At 30.4% G+C, this 24222-nt stretch overlaps 3 protein-coding genes across 4 annotated transcripts; 1 reads left to right on the top strand and 2 right to left on the bottom strand.

Moving 5' to 3' along the window:
• LOC119686330 (pyridoxal phosphate homeostasis protein) lies at window positions 1–21901 on the bottom strand. 2 transcript variants are annotated; one of them, XM_038100890.1, is made up of 6 exons: window positions 21708–21901; window positions 21385–21597; window positions 18759–18906; window positions 18455–18696; window positions 18333–18397; window positions 1–657 (listed from the first exon to the last, which is right to left on the bottom strand). In XM_038100890.1, exons 1-5 carry the CDS (start codon window positions 21792–21794, stop codon window positions 18335–18337), a joined length of 753 nt encoding a protein of 250 aa, XP_037956818.1. In that variant the 5' UTR covers window positions 21795–21901; the 3' UTR covers window positions 1–657; window positions 18333–18334. The 2 variants fall into 2 exon arrangements, with proteins under 2 accessions (XP_037956818.1, XP_037956817.1); XM_038100889.1 differs by lacking the exon at window positions 1–657 and adding an exon at window positions 17944–18262 and having other exon boundaries at window positions 21708–21897.
• LOC119686329 lies at window positions 8615–10797 on the bottom strand. The gene is made up of 2 exons (XM_038100888.1): window positions 8781–10797; window positions 8615–8725 (listed from the first exon to the last, which is right to left on the bottom strand). Exon 1 carries the CDS (start codon window positions 10411–10413, stop codon window positions 8920–8922), a length of 1494 nt encoding a protein of 497 aa, XP_037956816.1. The 5' UTR covers window positions 10414–10797; the 3' UTR covers window positions 8615–8725; window positions 8781–8919.
• On the top strand, window positions 11192–14057 carry LOC119686328 (mucin-2). The gene is made up of 4 exons (XM_038100887.1): window positions 11192–11354; window positions 11636–11786; window positions 11971–12092; window positions 12149–14057. The coding sequence occupies exons 2-4, from the start codon at window positions 11645–11647 to the stop codon at window positions 13931–13933; spliced, it is 2049 nt and encodes a 682-aa protein (XP_037956815.1). The 5' UTR covers window positions 11192–11354; window positions 11636–11644; the 3' UTR covers window positions 13934–14057.
• Window positions 21902–24222: the final 2321 nt, after the last annotated feature.

The following is a 24222-nucleotide window of genomic DNA, read 5'->3' as shown; positions in this document are numbered from 1 at the left end:
TTACCAAATATTTGGATTATCAATTTATTAGCACACAATATAAAAGAAATTAAAGGTATACATTTTGCATATTTGAAGAGAATTAAATTATATTAAGTAATATATCGTGTTATATATTGAAATGTAATATTCTAACCGATGCGCACTTTCCATGACTCTTCAATGATTTATTAGACAAAAACATCCATGTGATAAATTTTTAAATTCGATGTACAATCACACAAATATAACAATTGTCCGTGTACTCACGTTTAACAATATATCTGACTAATTATGAGTTGTTCAATTTAATGGAAACTACAAATTCCATTTTCGTGGTTTAATGGAAACCATTCTCTATCCATCGGATCTACCTATTCAAGTGTAAACGATGTGAGTACTACAAAAACCAAGTACTGTACTGCGCATCAATATTTGATTGCAGTAGATATTAAAGTTGAACCCGGAACTAGATCAGATTTCATGTAGTGAATCCATTGTATTCTTTTGTAATGCATATTATGAATATAAATACTATCTTTATATTATAATGGTGTTGTTTAATTTTGTGCTGTTAATTCCTTCATTCGATAGAGATATTTGTAGTTATTCAAATTACGATTCCATTATAGATCAGTTTATAAATGTTGCCAACAATGATTGAATCATTCAGAAAGTCTACAAAGAGAAAAAATAAATACTATAATTTTCGACAAAATAATGTATTAAAAAATATTGCACGATTACAGTTTTATAATCGCTGCAATTTGACCATACAATTTATAAAATCCGCTATTCTGAGCGCCCATCTTGCTGTAAATGTTGTTTCCGTAATTTACAACTTTACATTACAACCATTACAGACGTAAGTAGTCCTGGGCTACTTCGAATAACCTTGCTGTCGCAAGTTGATAATACCGAGCGCCCCTTAATCATTGGTCACCTGCTCATTCCACCGAAGATGCGGACGTCCTTTACTGTGTTTTATACCTGCAGGTACCGAATCAAACACCTTTACAGCCGAAAAGTGGAACTTTATAGCCCGATATATAACAAAAATCAAGCAACAACTACGTATAGTATAGCGTGAAAAAACAAATGGATCAGAATAGCCGATTTTACCAAAATTCAAACTCAAATTGCACTGCTTGAGAAACTATAATCATACTAAAATTATTTATTAAATTTAATATTTATTTAATAATATTTACTTTTTATTTTAAATCGTAATAAAATACTTTAAAAATAACTTAAAAATAAACATTAAATATTAAAGGGTATTCACAATCTTGCGTAACAAACTCGACAACCGAGTAGCAGAGTAATTGCTGCAATAGCAAATACATTTTGAGTACATGAATTTTGATGTTTACAACATTACCATGGTACTTGATTACTGCACTCATTTACTCGAGTTCGTGAATAACCCAAACAGTACTTGTTTTTCATTTATTCATAGAAATACTGTATGTTGTGTTTATTTAACTTAGCATTCACAAAAAAACCTTACAATTTACTTCCACTTTGGGTTGTAAAAGTAATACAATCACGTAATACAATAATTTAATATCACAATAGCTACTGAGCATAGCTGAACTCTCAACTAATATCAAAACAAAATTATGGTCTACTCTCTTTAGAAAGCAAAAAGTAAGCTAAAGCGATGGACCCAATTTCACAACTCTCATATGATACTAGAACTAGAATTAATTTCGAAATGGGTGCTACATTGCACAATAAATAACAATCAGAACGACTTAACTCTAATCAAATTCTTTAAAACAGATGTTACAGTAGTGACTAGTAAAATGGATCAACAGTGATCTTATTGCTAGTATTATAATTAAAACAACTCCCATGGGAAGAAATAATATTACTAACCTACCTGATTAATGCATTATTAATTCCAGGTGCAAGTATTATTTCTACTTAATTAAAAGATCTATCATGCGTCTAAATGCCAAACTCAAAATATTCTAAACTATTTATAAATCTCGTAATTGCTGCGGGCTCAATTTTACCAATTTAATTTCTTCTACATTTCTTCTCCTCATGACAAATTCGACAGGAATCAGTTTCTACTACAACTATATTCTTTATGAGTCTACAGTGCCTTGTAAGTACAGTTCAATACAAATTGCTTTATTATTATGTTGAAGCTAGTTGAGTCAGTGCACTTGAGCACTTTTACTCTCTTTTAACTGTAAGGTTTCTATTAAACCTCTCTTTACGCCTTGACTGCATTATTGTTTATCACTTCATCAGACTAAGCAATAATTGACCTCAAATATGCATACCGCGCCGAGAACCCTGTAACCATTCTGAGATTCGATAACGCGGTGTTGGTAAACCTGTCAGTTTTCGTAAATTGTTTTAGGACTCTATCCTAAATTGCTTCCAAAAAAAGGAAAAAGAAAATTAATTGACAATTCATCGAGATTTGAAAAAAAAAACAGTACGAATTCAAAGGTACATTAACTTGTTGAATATATCCACTCTGCATTCATACAAAAAAAATAGTTGGCGTGTTACGTTTCTTGATATGTCAGCATCATTTCATAGGGTTTGACATAATATATTATGTTACCCATCCTACTTTAACTTCTACTTTTTTGTCACATAAAGTAATTAATAATCAAAACTTTGTGAAATCTTAGTTGGAATATTAGAATGGGCATTATTACAGGCCATATTATATATTTACTGTACACATACGATCTATCATTCGCTGAGGTAGTCATTATTGTTAATAAGTTATTTACTATTAAGTTATTTATTTATTGCAAATCAAATCCAATAAAGCAAAGTCATATAAATTAACATTCACTTCCATTCGAAAAATTTTCCCATCAATGGCTAAATTAAAATATTCAGCATATAACAAAATAAAAAAACAAAATATCCAACCAATTATTAATAATTGTTAATAATAAATTGGATGGAAAACATATATATACATATAATATTCTCAAAACAAGATTATAAACCCAAAAATCTGCAATTACTCACAAATCGAAACTTATCAATTACAATTAACAACAAATTGTTGCTGCATCCAACTTTTCTAAAACCTATTTAACAGTATCTCATAGTTGTGTGACACTACAGTAACATCTAACATCGAAATCCTGCAGATTCCAATCAAAAAGAACTAAACAACCAACAACTAAATTTATATTTCTCCGTAATATTTCACAAGAAATTAAATATGATATATGTCATATGTCATATCAAATAAAAATTAAAAATACTAATAATCTTGCATCTTGGGGCTTATTTTAGTTACTGCAACTCTAAATCTAAATCTAATAGAAGGAAGTAAATTCACTTAATGCAGATAAACACACTATAAAAGCTTAGTGAGAGTACAGTTTCTGCTTTTAATTGATTTTTTACCTATTAAATTTTTTTTCCTTTACAACTCTTATTTTCCGACAACGAATATTTTTATTACTAATTAAGCAATTGACAACTTTGTGGAAAATTAAAAAATATTAAATATCTCGATAACTTATTTTATGCAATATTATTTTATGTCTTTAAAATTGATCTCCAACAAATCCAAGTAGATCGCTTCTGCATGCTTGCACAGTTGCCAAATGAATTACTGAAAATTATGATCATATCAAGTATTTTATCGGCTATCAAGCCAAGTAATTCCATTGAGAAGGCAAATATTCTACTTCACGTAGTTGATTATTCAGAGATAGCAATCATGTCATTATGGCAGATAACTTCTGCTGTTGCACCACATATTGTTGAACCATTGAATGCAATCTGCCCATCTGAAGTGCTTGAGCACCGAGTCATGAAGTCGATAGTCATCACTTTTTGTAATTATTTGTGCCAAATTGATTGACATAATTATTTCATTTTGCATTAAACCAAGTGATTTGTGACAGCATAAATCTGAGACCATAAAGTTTATTTAAAGATCAACGTTGTCATTAAGTAGATTGACCCATGATATTTTATTTATCACGGAGAAAGATTGCTTATTGGATATGATTAGCAAAAATAGTTGAGTTAAGTGTTAACAAATAAAAGCAATAAGGAGTGCATTGTAAAAATGTTTTTATAATTAAAGTTTTAAAAATTATAAAATTATAAATAATTAAATGGGAAATAATTATATTAATAGATAAAAGAATCTAATAAAAAGGATTTTTATTTCTTCTGAAAAAAACGATACAATAATAATAATGATTTCGTAATTAACCTCAGGTGAGGTTAAAGGTGATTATTGAAACTATCTTTATTGGTTAATTACAGATTAATAAAGAATTGTTAAACCTTAACGGTTACAAAGCCACCATTAAAGAAGAATAAATGTGTTTCTGATGGATTTCTTGGAGATATTTACGACCGAATACCTCGTAAAGAATTTGCAAGGTTCGGCGTATAGATGGATGGCAGTATTAAATTAGGCTAATATAGTTTTGTTTTAAATTTTTTGAGTGGTTATATCGAAAATATTTGAAATTCGGTTTTGTTTTTTTTTCGGCAAATTCGCTTTTGCCATCATCAGAAGAATTCCTAATATAATCTAATACAGTCTAAAAAAATGAACGGAACAGAGTGAGCGTTTTATATCAATTTTTTGACGAAAAATTATAGAAATACATGGCCAGTGGATGAGATTATTGCGGAATTAAAAGCATTTATACTGGTTTATAAGTATAGACTCTGGATTAAATAATATCAATAAGCCTTAAAAAGAAACCAAAAACCATAAAATTTTGGATTGCTTTAAAAATTGGTTTAATTTTTTCGTTTGTCATTTCGATAACTTGTTGTATTTTACTCACCATTTCCTATAATTATGGATAGCCTAATGATTCCTTCATTCTCAAAATATGTCGGTTATAATTGCACCAGATAATATTACACCAAATAACATTACAAAACATATTAGGTGTACCAGTATGAAGTGAGCGTAAAGATACAAATGTTCCGACAGGGAACATTTGTTGTGAAAGAGCCATTTTTTTTTGTTTGTTTGCTATGACATGTGAGAAATATATTTAGTATACATCAAGTCATTGAACAGACAACATCATATTTTTTCATCATGTTAAAAATGTCGAATTTTGTACCAGAAATTGATGATTTGCGGAAAGCATTAATTTTTTGTTTTCATTTGAAGAAAAGTGGTGCAGAGTCGCATCGAATGCTTGTCGAGTCATATGGTGATCATGCTCTATCAGAAGCAACATGCAAAAGATGGTTTTAACGGTTCAGAAATAATGATTTTGATGTGAGAAATGAAGAACGTGGAAGACCGCCAAAAAAGTTTGAAGACGCCGAATTGCAAACGATATTGGATGGAGATGACACTTTGGGTCAAAAGCAAATGGCAGAAATGTTAAATGTTGCACAACAAACAATTTCTGACCGTTTAAAAGCTATGGGAAAGATCCAAAAGTGGGGAAAATGGGTGCCACATGAATTAAATGAAAGACAGATGGAAAACCGAAAAAACACTTGTGAAATTTTGTTTCAAAGACACGAAAGAAAATCGGTTTTGCATCGGATTGTTACTGGCGATGAAAAATGGATTTATTTTAAGAATCCTAAACGGAAAAAATCATGGGTTAACCCGGGACAACCATCAACATCGATTGCAAGCCCAGATCGATTCGGCAAGAAGACAATGCTGTGTGTTTGGTGGGATCAGAAAGTTGTGGTGTACCACTAGCTCCTAAAACCTGGTGAAACCGTCAATTCTAGTCGCCATGAACAACAAATGATAAATTTGAACCATGCATTGATCGAGAAACGACCAGAATGGGCCAGAAGACACGGCAAGGTAATTCTGCTCCATAATAATGCACCTGCACACAAAGCAAAACGGATTCAGGATGCAATCAAAACACTTGGCTGGGAGCTGCTACCCCACCCGCCGTATTCACCAGACTTGGCTCCTTCCGACTACCTTTTGTTTTCATCGATGGGACACGCATTGGCTGAGCAGCACTTTGATTCCTACGAGGAGGTCGAAAATTGGGTGTCTGGTTGGTTTGCTTTGAAAGACGAACAATTTTTTTGGCGTGGTATCCACAAATTGCCAGAAAGGTGGTCAAAATGTGTAGAAAGCAATGACCAATACTTTGAATAAAATGTTTTTTACTTTCCTATTAATAATTAGTGTTTTATTTTCACCAAAAAACGCTCATTTCATACCGGTACACCTGGTATTTGTAATTTGGTAGTTTTAAATTTAGTTATTATCTATAATGTTTTTATTGCTTAAGAACTTTTTTGTGCTTTAATTTATTTTATATTATTTTTTTTTAAGTTAATATGACTTTTAAAAATTGTTGTAAAGTTAATATTCAAAACATAGGAATGTCATCAAAGCAGGGAGAAAAGCAAAAGGTTTAGCCTTACAAATGGCAGCAACAAAACGCAGAGATCATAGCTACAATATTCACATGACAGAGAAAGAATTTATTATAGAAAAAAACATAAACCAAACAATTACCAAAAATAAAGAAAAAACACATAGGAAGCTTATCAAACAATATGGATACTCTGGAACATCATATGAATCAAAGGACGCCCGTATGAGTTAACAACTCTGGCTGTGATAGATAAACTCCATTATTTATTGGTAGAAGGTCGCCAAGTCAAAGAACTCGAGATTGCTAAAGTAGTAAAAATTTCAAATGAAGGCGTACATATTTTACAAGACTATTTGCATGTGATAAAACTCCCAGCAACTGGGCAGGCTGGGACTTTGTCGTCAATATCAAACGACTGCAATGCCATGACAGTAAAATGGACAGGTGTCGTTGGAGCTAATGGTATGATATAATACAACGTGAAACCTACGTTATTAAAGCAAATATATTTAAAGTAAATATGCTGTAATAGATTTATGACTACTTTAGAGTAAAAAATAGCATATACGCGGAATTGTTAAACTAAGAGGTCAACTGGAAACGGAGAGTAAAATAAAGATGCATAACCTCCACAATACTGCCAACGAAGTACACAAAAACAGCACTTTATTTTTAAATAAACTCCTAAAACAAGGAGGGAAATAAAATCCATTCGTGGAACAGCTAAAATCAAACTAATAGTAGAAGTAAAAAAGGTTGCAGAACGCTTACTTATCTATTTTTATTTGCATGCAGAATTTGTATTAACATTTTGGGAACAAAATGTTTGTTTTTCTTCACTATATGAAGAATATGGGTTTTAGGAAATGCAATACAAAAATGACGAGATTAAAGAACCTGAGAAAAAGTAAAAGACATCTACTTTTTTATTTATTATATTATGTCAAGCAAAATAGTAAAAGAATTTTTTGCTGTATTATTAGCTTTAAAAATACAGGCTCATGAAAAACAAACAAAAGTAATTGCAGGACACTTAGGAAATAGGAAGAGACCACTCCTTTATAAATCGTACGTTTGCACATAATTTTATTATGTCAGAAGTAAATTTGTGTATATGTTCTATGATCATAAAGCCATTATTTTCGTTACAAGAAGAAAAAAAACTGTAAGATATTGTTTACAGTAAATTCAAAGCACAAACGCATTCCATTAATTATTGAAATTAGTATAAACAACAGTCATGCAAAAAATTAAAGATAACCAAACATCCCAGGTCTTATGCGAAATGATAAAAACAGTTCTCCTGCGTAAGAAGACATAGAATTTGGTGGAATGAAACGCAATTTAAGCGAAGTTGGCTGATAAATCGTCTGTGAAAGATGGTACAAACTATGTAGCTCTGAAACCCGAAATAACATTTAAGAAAAGTGTTAAGTAAAATGTTTATGAAATTATTAAAAAAGTTTATACAGATGCTTAAAAAAAGCAGCGATTGATTCACTTGCTATAAACTACCAAAAAAATTCGGTTCTATTCAATGGATACTAAAGACATTATTTGCATTTTACTCATCGTACTAGTCCAATAAATTGTAATCACTGAAAAGAGTAAAGTAGCGGAGAGTTTACACGAAATAGCGCATAATTACTTTTATAGTAGAACACTGGACTCTGTTACTGATAAGAAAGTAAAACACTACAAAGTAACAAGAGAGGTTTCCAAGGATTAGTTTTGGGATCTATACAGTAGATACAAAGTATGACGGAATAATTAACATTTGTCTTCCTGATGACATAACAATTCGTTTATGCAGATGATATTGCAATAGTAGCTAGATAATTCTATAAACCCAGGTTTACTCAAAGCTATGTAAAAGATGAAATTTTAAGTGCTAAACATTAATTACAATCTTCTAGGCACTTTATTATTTAAATTCTACACTAATTTTAAATGACTTTTCAAATTTCCTTAATATTTATCCAATCTATTTTTCTTGGCATTCTCAGATTATTCTGATATTTGAAGCCTGTAATATCAAATCTTATTGATAATGAAGATTTATTGAATACTTTATATCGCTAACTAGCTCGCAGCCTAGAGTATTAAATATAAAGACCCAAACACAAATGTTAGTTTATTATTCCAATCAAAATTTACTAATTTATTTCTAATACTAAATATAAGAAGCTACTCACCCCGCTTGTCTATGGTCCCCATACCTTGCTAGACGTATTGATATTCTGAAAAGGTATAGAGGCAGATTTCTTCTTTTACAGTATTAAACCATTTTGCGATTTACTCGGGTGTTATCATCTGTTAAATTTGCTGTTATTACGATCATGTGTCATGGGTTCTCATTCATATTGATCGAGATTCAAGTTACTGACTCTTAAATAGCAGCTCTGAAAAACAAAAATAATTCATAATATTATGCTCTTAGTTCACCACACCAATTACCTGCATATTTGTTGCAGCAACAGTCCGGACTTAATCTATGAAAATCCAGGGGTTTTAGACTAGCGCTATATCCCACTTAGTCCCGACTATTGTTGTGACGACGACCACCGAGTAACCGCGAAACTGGTTAACCTCCTACTTATTTTTTTTCATTCACAGCCAAAACATCATCGATGTCTGACAGTGAGACTCTATTGGAGGCATCTGAATCGGCCAAATTTTCTATCATCGTATCCTCGTCATCATTTTCTTCACTTTTGTGAGATGATATATTGACTTGTTCTCGCGCATCGCTACCGACTGCTTCGTTATCTACTTTTTCAGCTACATTTGCTGGTATTTCGGCTACGTCTATTCGCGTTTCGGCCCCATGCATATTATCAATGTCAGCTTTTGAATTTTCATCTCCTTTATTTAAATGAACAGGAACTGAACCGAACCTGTAGGACATCCTACAGTTGTTAGCTTTAATTGCCTCCAGAGACCGTCTATCAATGCGAATTGTGAGAACTTTGCCATTCTTTATCTCCTTACTGCTGAAAACTTTCCACAGATGAGTATGGAGACCGTCATTCTGAGTAATTAATAGATCGAGAAGATCCTTTGTTTCGATACCCGTTGCCCTTGGTAAGCATACGGTTATCATGTGCAGACCAAATATTTTGTCTTCAGTATATGTAGTCAATTCCATACCTTCCCAGCCGGTTAACTTTGGTATCGTTAATTCCAGCCATTCAGCGGCTTCTTCAGTTACACAATCGATTAGTATGAGGCCTGGCCGAAAGTGTATGCCATCGAATTTTAATTTGGATTTCCATCCTTTACACATTTCACTTACAAGAAGTTGTTCAATCTTCCCCTGGTCCTCACGTGATAGTGTATGTGCTGGGTAAGCTTTTGGTGCAACAGCCAGTCTTAAACCATTGGCGATGCCAGGTGTTTTGACACCTGGTGTAGGTTTTAACGCATCCTTAAATGCAGTTTTTAATGCATCTAATTTTGGATCAGTTTTTACTTTTAATGCAACTGACTTTAAAGCAGGTTTCAATACATCATGCATTGGTGAAGGTTGCGTCTTCGCATCTTCCCTGCTTTTTTTGGCAGGGTTTCCATAAGTCGAATAATTTACATGTGCACCGCGTTTTATCGTATTTGAAGTACGTTCGAGAACCTTCTGTTTAGCTTCTTCCGGCGAAAAGCCTTCTTGAACATAACGTAAATACCATTTCGCACCTGCACCACTTAGACCAAATGCTCTTCTAACCCCTCTATATGAGATAGTACGTTCAGGCACCACTGAAGTATTTGTGAAGGACTGTGGATATATCCCTTTCGGTGTAGAAAATTCCCCAGAGCCCATAAATGTTATACTTTCATTTGGTTTAGTTATAAATCTTGTAGTTGCAGATGTTGTGTGCGGCAACGAACTAAATTTATTGAATTTGGTGTCTTTGCTTTCTGTTCTCCATTTAGGAGACGGAACCTGGTGATTATTATTTCGGATATTATAATTCACCTGGTTAGTTAGTTGAAATGCGGTATTTAAGGCCGCTAGTTTATTGATTTTATTAAAATTGTTTTTTTCCATAATTAAATCCCACGAGTGTGGGGGATTTGAGGTCCGCCGTGTCATAGCCCCCGATAACACGGTAAGCCCACAGTTACTCACTGAGGCGGGCAGGTATCAGTGAGGTGCGACGCTAGAATACAGTCTGTTACCCCCGACTGCAAACAAATCCGATAAACACGCGCAATTCCGGATTGGGGGAAAATTGAGAAGAATTAGGAGAGGAGTTTAGAGTAAATACAGTTAGGAGTGTTAGGGATAAGAAGAAAGCGGGTATGTCTCGCATTAGCCGCTATAAAGCGTTACCAGGGACCACCACGTGGAGGCCCTCCTTACGGAGGGGGTGAGTACTTGGGATTAGTCTCACCTGCGAGTCCGTCTAGTAAAATACTAGGGTCCCCTAAGACCTATAATTTTATATAAAACCAAAAGATGAATGACTTTAACGAAGAATTTTACTGAAATAAAAACAACTTTTATGTTTGACTAAAGCATTCCTTTGATAATTGATACTAAGATACAACCAAATTTTAAAAAACTGCTACATTCACTACATTATTGATGGAGTATATTACTATACTTAATCTATGATGGAGATAATTTTTGTTACGTTAAAATTTAAGACATCTGAAAAAACCCATTTCAACTGTTATCACTCTCTAAGTTAAGAAATATTCTGAATGACTATGTCAAAAAATAATTATTTAACAATTCATTTAGCAAAATTTTAGGGAATATTATTATTAGAGTTCTCATAAAAAAAATTTATCTAAATTTGCGCCACTTTCCTATTCCTATTTCCTATAGTTATATAACTTAAAACGTATAATCAGTCTAAATTTACGGTTAATATAATTACATCGAACTTATTTATGTACTGCAATTTTATTTTTTTATTATTTTAGAGTGAAAATGCTATTGGAGCTCATCATCCATTTGAGAAAACCTCGTTTTCATGTTCCGGACGTCCCGCTGGTTATTATGCAGATGTAGAAACTGGATGCCAGGTAAAATATATGCTCTCTATATGTTTATTATTACTTTTTTTTTGTTTGCTATCACCCAGACAACTAGTTAACTTTAATTATATTTTTTTTTATTTTACACATCTGTTCTTATCTTTACATATATATATTTTCTTCCCAATAGCAATCTTTTTAATATTTTGTATCTTTTTCTCTTCATCTTATTTCTGTGTATCTTTTTTGTATCCTTTTTTATTTTCCTTTTTCATATGATTTATCATTCTATTTCTACTTGCGATTAATATATTTTATATAAAATACAGGTATATCACATGTGTGACGGCTTGGGGCGACAGTTTAGTTATTCCTGTCCGAATACAACTTTGTTTCAACAACGTATGTTAATCTGTGATCACTGGTATATGGTAAACTGTTCAAAAGCTGAAAGCCATTACGCTGCTAATTTGCTAATAGGTAATTTTACTGCGAGTTATATGTTAGTTATTATATAATATATTAGTTTTATGATAAGGAACGGTGAATTTAATTAATATTTCCCGTTTGCTATACTTTATATTTTTTAAAAAATTTATATCTAATTAAAAAAATCAGTACTCCTAGAAGTAATCCAATATTAAACTTTACTCGATATTTTTAGGTCAACGTGATAAACCTTTCGTTAACGATGAAGAGAACAATTTACGTACACCGCGTCCTGATTTGTTAGATCGTCCTTACGCACCAGATTATTCTGGCGAATCATTTAGAAATCAATACAAGGTATATCAACACAACACCATTATTTGCTCTAAACTTAATCTATTTTTATATTTTAGCAAAAACCAGCAGCGCAAAATCTAATACATGACAATAACGCTCAAAAAAATCGTGATAAAGACGCACAACCAAGTCAAGTTGTACCTGGACAAACACGTTGGAAAATACCACCACCAAGTCGTATTATATTACCGCCAGCATACGAACCACAAGTATCAGAGGAAACTGTCGCCAAGGCAAACACGGAAAGCGTACGATTTGTGCCCACTACAAAACCTAAATTACCAACAGCCACTACTAATACCCGAACGACCACAAGCCCGCCAGTAAAACAGTATATTTCTACTGCAGCTATTAAGAGCAGTACAGCTAAGCAACCTATGATTTTAGCCACGGCTTCTACTCCAATTGTGAACCAACAACACATTAAAAATCGAAACAATGCAGCACTGCGTCCACGCAATGATGATATCATACACCTAGAAAATGATGATCTGGGTACAAGTCACAGCACACGTTATAACACATCTGCTGATTATAATTCAGCTGAACAACTCCCTAATAAAATATCATACACCTACAATAATAGAAAATTCTATACAACAGCTGCGCCAGCTATCTCAACAACAACTACTGCATTACCAAAAACAACCAAAGCTGCTAAAAGTTTAAAATCAACTGCCACCACTACCGCCAATACCATAAAGGTGCCTTCAAAATACTATGAACCGCCTTTTGTTTACCCAATCTATAATCAAAATGACACACAAACAACTGACAAACCCTTAGCTATTTCAACTGCCACACCTTTTACTGCCCCATCAACCACGTACAGCACTACTACAACAACAACAAGCGCACCAAATCGCCCTACTACTGTTGCTGGTAAACCATTCACAGCGCCTACTTACACAACGCCAGCGCCACCTATATCAACAAAGGTCTCACGTCCACAAAATACATTCCAGCAACAAAATTATTCACAAAACAATCGTTTTGATTTGCCCAAGACATCTAAAGATACACGTACGCCTGCGCCTGCACAAGGTTTTAAGCCACCTACACCACGCCCACCAGTAAATTCATCGAAAATACTTAAAACTCCAACAATAAATAAGAAAAGCTCAGAAAAGGTAACACAAAGCACAACCAGAGCAAAAGCACCACCTACCGATCTCTTACCGCCTTTCCAAGAATTTATACAACATGACGTTGCCACCACACAAGGACCACCTATTTACTATGAATGGAAAGTACCATCAAATGGATTGGAACCACCAAAGGTAGAAGCACCTATTGGAGTAGATGGACGTGAATATCCAGATACGATAATAGACTATAATGCTATTAATGCGGCTGGAGGATTTTTGCCGACAATATCCTCTGCTGGTGACCAACAAAAAACTGCTGCAACGCAAACAAACGTATTTACAAATAATCCATTTTTAGCTGGCAAAATTAAAAGTGAAGTGTCAACTACACGCACACCAAGTTCACGTTCTGTTAAGGAGAACAGTATAACTGAACCAACTGTTAAGCCTACTACTTCGTCTAGAAGTAATAAGCGCGCAGAAAGTGAAGTTGTGGTGCCAACAGCTCCGGCAGATATAGTGCAATTACGTAAAGATTTTTCAGTACCAGAATATTTATTTCCACTAGAAAATATTGGACGGACCGGATATTTAGCCTCTGATACATATAATTCATTTCAATTGAAGATACCAGACAGGCGCAGTGATGCTGTCGAAGAACATCAACATTGGTTTGGCGAAAATCCCAAATGTCCAGAATGTCATCCATCGTATGTTAAACCAGGCACTTGTGAACCTTGTTTGAGAAGATAGAACTAAATCAATATGATGAGTAATAAAAGCCTTCCGAGGCAGTGGGGAACCAATGAATACAAAAAATTGTTATAGAATTTAAATTAAATTTTTTATGTGCTTAATTTTACTTTAGTTAAATTGTAAAAATAAAATATTTTGTGTTTGTAAATATTTTACAACTACCTACTATGAGTATTTTATATACGTATATATGTAAAGATACATACATCATATACAGCTTTTTATTATATTTTTTTTTATAATATTATTTTTTAATTTTACTTTTATACTAAAACTATAGTTTGTAAGTTACGTTTCATTATTTTATTATAAGCTAAAGTAAAACATACAAAATATCATTGAAATACCACAAATATATCCAATCAGAGAGCTACATTACCGACAAGTAGATACATTCTTCATAAATTCTTTTTGATAAACAGCGAGTATATCACAAAAATTTTATTTTATTTGAACATTAATTTTGTGAATATTTCAATAAAATTAATAAAAAAAATGTTTTAATAATAATTACAATTATTTACTTTCTTTAAATTGTTATTAAGAAATGAATGACTGAAACTAGAAGCAGATTGAAAAACACTACCACAAGAATTAATTGGTATTTATAAAATTCATAAATCACGCCTTTAAAAGAAAATACGGTGGTTTGTGTAAATGTGGTAGTAACACAACGCTAGTTAGGATATTTCAGGCACCCTAATATCATCTTTAATATTACACTTGATCTAAAAATATTTCAAACTTTCGAACCCTATCTAGAAGAAACCCTATATCATTGAACTGGATATCAAGCCCCACGGGACAGGCAGGAAGATTATACCTATCCATAATAAATGCTGATTTATTCTGCGGAGGTAACAGATAGAAAAATATGCTTACGGACTTCAGGAAAACCCAAAAAGAAACAATTATAGAGCAAACTCACAAAAAAAAGAATTAATAATATTACATATAAAAATATATAAAAAAATAAATATAATACATTTTTGGAATATATAGGAATTGCTAAATTAACACAAATTAACACAAATTATACGTTATGCTAGAGGTTAATGCTACTCATATATATTTTTGAATATACATTATGTTAACATTTTTAAAGAATATTAAATATTTCTGCGTGCTTATCACGTGCACATAAAATATATAAAAACCTATACTTAACTAAGGACGGATAATCCGTCAAATATCCGTCAAATGTTAGTGAATTTCAATTCACTAACATTCCTTTATTCTGTCATGAGATACTGGAAATGGTAGAATGTATAATGTGTACATATACTGATACGACTACAAACAGAGCAAATTATCTTGGGTGTAAAATTTTCTATGAAAATACAACCACAGCAGTTAGATTTTCCAATAGTCTTAATAAATTTTGACATAAATTGACACTGTATAATAGTTCCTCTTAAATCGTTGTGCATGTATGTATATCATTATATTTTTATATATTTTTCAAAAGCCACAGAAGAAACCAGCTGATATCAGTTTTTAGTACTTGATATTCATTTACTATTTATCATACTATTATATTCAGAATATTTTTATTTTAGATAAAACCACTATATTCAGATAAATCATGCGTTATATTTAATAGTTGAGTTAGTATCTTGAATTGACGCATCAGTGCTTACTAAGCGATGAAACTTTCAAAAACGGACGGATCTACGTCCCGAAACCACTCGTCAATTTAGACGATTAAGTTCCCTTCTATACCCCTAAAAGGGACTACACAATCTCCGCAGGCTACAACAACAACAAGAGGTAAAGTTATGGGTATTCTAACATTTTTAAATTAACAACAAAAACTCAGAGATTTATATTAGTATCAGCTTTTGTGTTTTAATATAAAACTTAAATATTTAGAAAATTGCATATGGACTCATGTATGAAAGTTACACATTTTTGAATAGCTGAATTATATTAAAAAATTAATTGATTTAATTAATTAATTAATTATTTTTAAATTCCCGCGCTTATCCAATCGGTAATATTTGTTAAAAAAGGCTTTTGGTGATTTGTGTGTGTCGCAACCACGAGTATACGAATGGTTTAAAAGGTTCAAAGACGATCGTACAAGCTAGGACCATGATGAGATCCCTGGCCGCCCAACAACATCTGTTACTGAAGAAAACATTGAATCGGCGAAGCAGATCGTGTTGAAAAATCGTTGTGAACCGATTAGAGAGATTGCAGTGTTGTTGGGCATCTCATATGGATCGGCCGAACACATTTTAACTGATGTTTTGGGTTTGAAACGCGTCGCGTCGCGGCTGATGGCAAAAAGCTGAATTTTGAATTTTATTCAAAAAAAGCCGCAGTTTTTGGCCAAAAACTCCACCAATATCATCAACCAAGCACCGTACTCTCCAGATATGGCCCTGTGTGACTTTTTCTTCTTCTCCCGACTCAAATTGTCATTGCGAAGAACGCGTTTTGAGACCATAGAGACCATAAGGTAAAAAACGTCACACGAAAATTTTTCGACTTCTTTGTATAGACACCAAACAAAAACTAATCGTACCATATGCGTTAAACTTCGACAGAATGTGTATTATAGTGTTCCCAGCGTAAAAATAAAAAAAATTACCGATTGGATAAGCGCGGGAATTCAAAAATTAAAGTTCTTTTTTGATCACAAGGTATGTAGCTCATACTAGAAAGCTGTAATAATGCTGTAATAATGATATGTATATATTGGAGGTAACAAAGGAATATTTAATCTGGGAAACAAAATCATTTCTACACTTTTTGTTACTTTAGAGCATATCTGTGGGTCTACTTTTTGACGGTACAAAAATGCAACTGCAGCGTGAACAAGAAAAATACAATGAAATTTACTGTTTGACTTAAATAATACAAATATTCATAGCGACTTAGGTAATCGTATTGAAAACGATAGTTTAAATATATCTGACAATTATAGAATAGAACAATAGGAAACCACCTTCACCACATTTTTTTAATTAGAATTTCAATATTTTCGTAGTATTTGAAACATTTATTTAATTTAATATAAATAAAAATATAATACAACATTGTTGAACATTACAAACTTGTCCTATAAAAACATACCGACTTATGTTACAAACACCAATTACATACTTTTTCAGTCTCGAATAGACTCTTGTCACTGAATAGTGAATATAACAAAATTATCACCGTATTTCTGAAAGTGCACTGCAGACCGAGATATTATTTCAGAAAAAAAGTTCAAAAAGAGTTTAAATAGAGTAAAAAGAGACAAGCGTTAGCCGCTTTTTTGAAAAGGATGTTAAAATGTCTGAACATATTTTCAATGCCTAAAACTGAACAACAGCAGATTTAATCATTTTGGGGATAGACTCAGTATTCGAAATAATCAATTCCAAAATAAAATTTCTATTTTGACTTTTTTAAACCAACACTGTTGAGTATTATTATATATCTTGCCTGCGCAATCTTGTGTATATATCTTGTGTAAATTGGTTTCAATATTAATCTCTGTAAGTGAATTTATTACCTATATATTGCAGAATCTGTAAATTGAATACAAACTAAGATGATGGTAGTACTAAACATATACTTTAGATGTAGGAATTGAAAAACTTAGTTTCAAATTGCATTCAAAAAATAAAGAAATTAAAAAATAAAAAACCATAATCTTTCTAAAGTAGAAATTTTAATTATACGATAGAATATAAACCCGGTTACACCATCCAAAACGTTACCAAATAATAAATTACAAATTTCATGTCAAAATTATTTATTTTGTTTCTGTTTTATTTAATAATGTATATGGTTAAAATTTTCTATTTTTTTACGAATGTATATAAATAAATTCTTTGTTCTGTTATGTAAAATTGTATTTAAAAATTAATATACCCTGAAGTGGCGAAAAACATACCACGAAACATCGAATATATAACAACAAAAAAATAATATAAAATAAAATTTTTCTTATTTCATTTTATTCATTTTTAATATCATGCTACAAAAAAATTAAAAAAAATAAACTTTTTATTAAGCGAGAACATCTTTTCTTTGGAATATTTGTACCTTTAGTGTTTTTAAACAAATAATTTTGACATATAAATTATGGTACTTATACATATAATAAAAATAATTCATTACTAACATTAAAAATCATCCAATCTACAACAATTTGATATAAAATTTAAAACAATAACAAACAACAGATATTTTAACATTATAAAATAGGAATATTTAACTACATACATATAAAGTGTAATAGTTGATTGTTTTCTGATGTACCAAATTAGGTTTTACACGCATAGTGACACTTGAAGTAAAATGCTCTATAATATCTCGTGTTTAAATCTACATTGTGCATATATATACAATATATATTATAAGGAACTTAATCTGTTTAGTAATAAAAATAACATACCTTTAGTTTACTCTCGAACCAAATATTGAACTTCCTACACGTACAATTGTACTACCCATTTCAATCTGCAAAAGAAAATATTTTTAATAATTTTTTACTACGGTTAGATGTACCAGAATTACCGCTTTGTCAAAGTCATTTGATATGCCCATTGAAATTTGTACTTCTTCGGGACGAAATTCGTTTTCTATACATATTTGATTGTGTACTTTCATTAAACTTATAAAATCTGGATTTGGACCAGTTGTGTAGTCATGCCCAAATGCGCCTATAGTCATTATACCTTCCAACTGCAGATTTTTTAAATTCTCTTTTATGTATTTAAAAAGACTTGAAGCTTCATTTGGTTGGATTCCATTTTTGGCTTTAAAAAAAGTATTAATTTTTATTATTTAACAAAATATTTATTTATTTATATATACGAACCTTCTTCCCCGCTTGTATTAATTTGTATCAGTACACGCAATGGTTGCTTGTTTGGAATATCTAATTTCTCCCAGGCTGCATTCACTCCTGTCGCAATTTTTTCATCATCAATAGTTTGTATCATATGTAGATTAGGAAGTTTAACGACCTATTCATGAAATGAAACAAAAAATAAATTAAATGAAAAAATGTCTATATATAGGAATATTAAATCTCAATTTTATTGACAAAAACTAATAAATTAAAAAATTTATTTACGTTCGAAAAGTCAGCTACAAAATTGCAAACAAGTTAACCGGAATAATTTAGTTTTTTAAATTAAAATTTCTATTTTCTTTATTGACTATCCAGTTCTTGATATCTTGTTAGACGTTTATATATATTAGTATCACACAAGAGGTTTATGGACAAAGGTTAAAATCAACTGTTTACTTAATATTTCCTTTATGCTCTTCACATTACAAACTTAAGAAATCTTATAAAAACAGTCTAAAGTGTGCATTTACACTTCTCTCAGAGCAGCTGCAATCAAAAATTAAACTAACACATGAGAATAATTAGAGGTCAATAAAGTTTTACTCTTTTTCACAAAGAAGAAAAACAATCATTTACAAGCGAAAACGTAATACGTCTTTTTTTGCCCATTATATTATTTAGAGTATATATAAACTTAAGCTTTCTTACAGAAGAAGGCTTAAGTGTGCATTCCTATTTACTTATTAACTGAATCCTGGTTAATGCTCTTTAAAATCCCACTCACCCTTATTCCCCTCTTCATCACCACCAACCACTACCCATCCACTTCCCTACCCATATAATTGTTTTGTTTATCCTATTGCTTCAACATGGGTTTTCAAAGTCAATCTTTTATCTAAATATATACTTAAATAACATTGATACATTGAAAAATTTTTTTATTAAGCAGTTTTTGGCATCCACCACTTCTTAAATTAATAGAGGTATTCAAGAACTCGGTAACAGTAAAAATGGGACAATTTACTCTAAGTCGTGATCACACCTTGTTTTGTCGATTTATTAACGAATTTGTCTTTTGTTAAAATAAGCTGTGTTGTAATGAATTTCTAAATTATTGTGAAAATAATAGAGATCCTAATATAAATATTAATATTAAGCCGAAGTTAGGTGAAAAAAAGCAAAATTCTTGATATTTTGATAAAAAAAATAGTCTAAACAGAATAAATGGCTTGATGGTAAGCCACATATGGAAAATATAATATGTACGGATTATTACAAATAATATTTTTTGAGGTGACGGTAGTGATAAGGAAGACATTGATGATATATTGAGCGAGGAATATATATTAAGAAGGAATATGTTGGTAGTTTATTCTAATCACCGTGATATTATTCACATCGTATCAATGATTACTGAATTAAACATATTTTAATATTAAAACATGTTCATTAAAGACACTTAAAGACATTAAAGACACTTTTTCCTTATGTATAAGAAAATTGGGATAATTGAAAATACAGTAAAAGTGCAACATAAATGTTAGTGATCAAAGTAAAGGCTAGACTAACATAATACCGTTGGAACGCATTACTCGACATGTATTTTGTTGCAGCTTTGCACTTTTAATACGTTACTCTGTAACCGAGTTCGTGAATACCCCTAATGTAAAAGAAGCAAACATTTTGATATTAACTTTAGCAATCCACATTCAAACTTCTATTTGTTTTGTAATAAAACATAAACTTAATCCAAAAATTTGTCAGAAGCTAGTAGTGTATTATCATAGCGATAAATAGTCATAAGGACGTTATCTGTTATAGAAATTAAGTATAGAATCGGATCTAATATTCTATATTGTACTGTCACCGCCACCCTTAACACATACTAATCTTTTCAGCATTATGTTTGACATAAAAGTTGCGATTTTAAACATGGGATTTTAAGATCAATAAGAAGTTGGAAGTATCTTTCTATTATAAAAAAAAAACAAATATGCTAAACAATTGGAATGAGTTAAATAAATATGCTTTACTATATTGTTCTTTAGCTGTCGTTTAGTTTGCGGAATTATTGGAGCTTTACCAGAGAACATACTTCACTACAAAGATAACAAAGGAACACGCAGAAATTTACTCGAAGAGGCCCCTATTACTGGTGTAACTAACGACGTAAGCCAGTTAAATCTACATTCATCATTTAATAACAATTTTTGTGAGACTGTATGGAGTTTATAAATTTAATTCATTTGAATTATTATTTATTTATGAGATCATAATAAACCTGATATTGACGTATAATTGTAAACTAAATTTAAAACTGGACAAGTTATAGCGAATTATTGCGAGCAAAAACAACTGTCAAGCGGTATACATCGAATTAAGAATTTTATAAAAATACCATTGGCAACGACGCTATAAAGCAATAGAAATCACATCATTATAGATAACAGATTTGAGTGCCTCTTAATCAAGCATCCAGCTCTGTTTATTACAATAAGAATGAGACGTGATAAAATGATTTAGTGGAAAATACCTAGACAGTCATAAAAATGAAAAAAAAAAGATGTGATGTACATTATTAGAGTAAATAAAAAGCAGATAACGAAACAGTTGAGTGCATCTGTTGGTTACTTACATATATTGCACTTACTTTATTTATTTTATTATTTTGCAAATGTCCAATGAAATGCCATTTTATATCTGGACATTTCTGTAAAATCTCAGGATCCTGTGCCTTCACCACTAATTCCTTAACGTAGTTTTCACCAAAATGGCGTTGTCCAGCTTCATACGCTTCAATTATCATATTTACTGGTTTTGTTTTACTAACAGCTACTAAATATGGTTTTGATGTTTTAATATCCTTAATATAAGAAAACAGTTATAAATAAGGATACAATAATTGAACGAAATCAAATGCAGAATATTAAAATAAAACTAAACATACAGTTTGCAAATACTACAGTTAGTTACCTTTGAGCGAGCACCATAAGCCACATCAATGCGTTTTAAAACATTTTGGATTTCTACACCTATTTCACACATTTTACTTCTTAGCATCTAAATAATTAAAACCAATAACACAACTCTATAATAGATATATGTTTATTAAATTTCGCCGACTCGCTTATTTTTATAATTTGCCGATAAGCAAGCAATTCGATTGTGTTAAACGTCAAAAAACAGATGCAGTTTACAAAATGGAGACAGGGTTGGCAAAAATAATATATTTATAAAACAATTTCATATATCTAATAAAATTGTTTAATTTTGTATCACTTTTATTTTATTTGCAATTAATGTATATTTCTATTAATAGTATTATTATTAATTTTTTTTTATTGAACTTATTATTAATATTAATGTGTCCATATTATTTCTTTTACATATTGTGAAATTTTTACAATAAGGTTTGAGGCTTTGCTAAAAACAAAACATGCTCCGTTTAAGTTTAGTATTTCTTTTTAAAATCACACCATATGGTGGATTTCAGATTTAAAACATTTGGAAAGTTTTATTATTAGAAACTATACAATTGTTTAAGTAAATAATTACTAAACTTATAAAATGGAAATTAAAATAAATAGAATATATAAAATATATTCTTAATTTTCTCCAAATGCCTCAACTATAAATATTATTAATGGTAAGTACCCTCAATTTTGGACATTTTGCAAGTGTTCAAACATAAATTAAAAGTTATATTTCTTTTTTAATTCGCGGACAGTATTTTGTCTAAAAAACGACAAAAAACTGTTCACTTATGTACTTTAATTTGTACTTAGCCAATTTGCTTTTGATAATATATTGTATTGACAAACACCACGAAGAGAAGAAAGTCGACAATGTTAACCATTCCAAGATATATTAAAACAAATTGTATATCCAGTCTAAGCAGTTGCTATTTAAGTAAATAACTCGTATCTTCGCTGTAAGAAAGACGTTAGTTCAATGGTACTACCAGGAAAATATAGAACACAGAATTTATAAAAATATTTATACAATATACAGACATTATATAGTCAGAATAGCAAAAGCTAAGGCCCATGTTATGTAGAGTGTCACATACGTTTATCAAATTCGTATTTTTACTATTACTTTTGTACTTTTTGATTATGTCTAAATCTTAAAGGAAATATATACATACATACAATACGGCTTTGACCGAATCTAAACCGAGATTTGTTTTTTTCTTTCTCTCTCAATTATTCAATTTTCATTGAAAGCAACAACAATTTTGATTTTGACGTGCCCGTGACACTACATAACATGGGCCTAACTATATTCTTTGAATATCTTAACTTCAATTTAATTTCTAAGTATTCGAAAACATTTAAAGACTGTTGCAACTTCAACTATGCTCTTTTTGTTATTTTAAAATACATTAATTAAAAGAAGAAAAATAAAATACATTAATTAAAAAATAAATAAACTTCGCACTTTTTTGAAATAAAATACTAATTTGTTACGAATTTAAAAAATTTATTGGTTTTTCGGTATTTCTGAATGACAATTTATATACCTACATATAATGTAAAATATTTATTACCATGCATATAACATTAAATACAAAATAAAAAAAAATTTACAAAGTTTATGCTTAAAATATTTGTTTAAAACATTTTGTTAATGTTTTAAAAATAACTTAACAATATCAAATTAAAAAATGTTAATGCATTTTTAATAGATGTAATATAAAATTATTTTCGAACAATATTAAGAGAAATATTTTTTCTTTATTTACAACACAAAAGAATAAAACATAACTATTTGAAAATGAAAATAAATGAATTCGTTTGCAAGATTCGTTTTCCAAACATTTGCTTTTAATGAACTTAAAAAAATTTCTTAACTTTTTGTAATAATTTCAAATTCTTAAAAGTGTTTTAAAAAGTTCTTAAATAATTGCTAATTTCTACACAAATAAGAATATTCGTATCCGTTTTTAGAAAAAGCAGATAATAAATAAATTAAAATAAAAATTATTTATAATTATTTTTAATTACAAAAAGATATTGAAATATATTAAAACTTATTTAAGGCACTTTTCTTATAGAAGGATAAATACATATAAAATATATATGTATATATAAATGTATATAGATTTTATTCGAACTTGTTTCCTAATTGTACTAGAATATATAAAGCAAATTAAACATTATTTTTATTATTTGCAAAGCAATTTTATATATAAAATATATTGAATATATTTTTCAGTAAAATAAAATTTTACAAAAAAAATTGTTTTTTTTTTCAGAAATAACAAAAATATATGTTTATTAATCTTAATATGTCAATAATTAAATTTATCAGCATTTCTATTCAAGAAGACATCAAATTTAGTTTCTTGCCTTTCTTCATACATTTTTGCCATATTCTCCTAACATTTTGACTAGCATCTTTAATTAAAATTTTGTTATTGTTTTCAATATTAATAAAAAAAAATATATATATATATTATGCAAGTAGTTGCATATTTCAATCACAT

This window comes from Teleopsis dalmanni, chromosome 2 (assembly GCF_002237135.1).
Source record: "Teleopsis dalmanni isolate 2A chromosome 2, ASM223713v2, whole genome shotgun sequence".
Classification (NCBI taxonomy): domain Eukaryota; kingdom Metazoa; phylum Arthropoda; class Insecta; order Diptera; family Diopsidae; genus Teleopsis; species Teleopsis dalmanni.
Note: the sequence above shows the minus strand (reverse complement) of the source record. Positions and strands in the feature narration are given on the sequence as shown.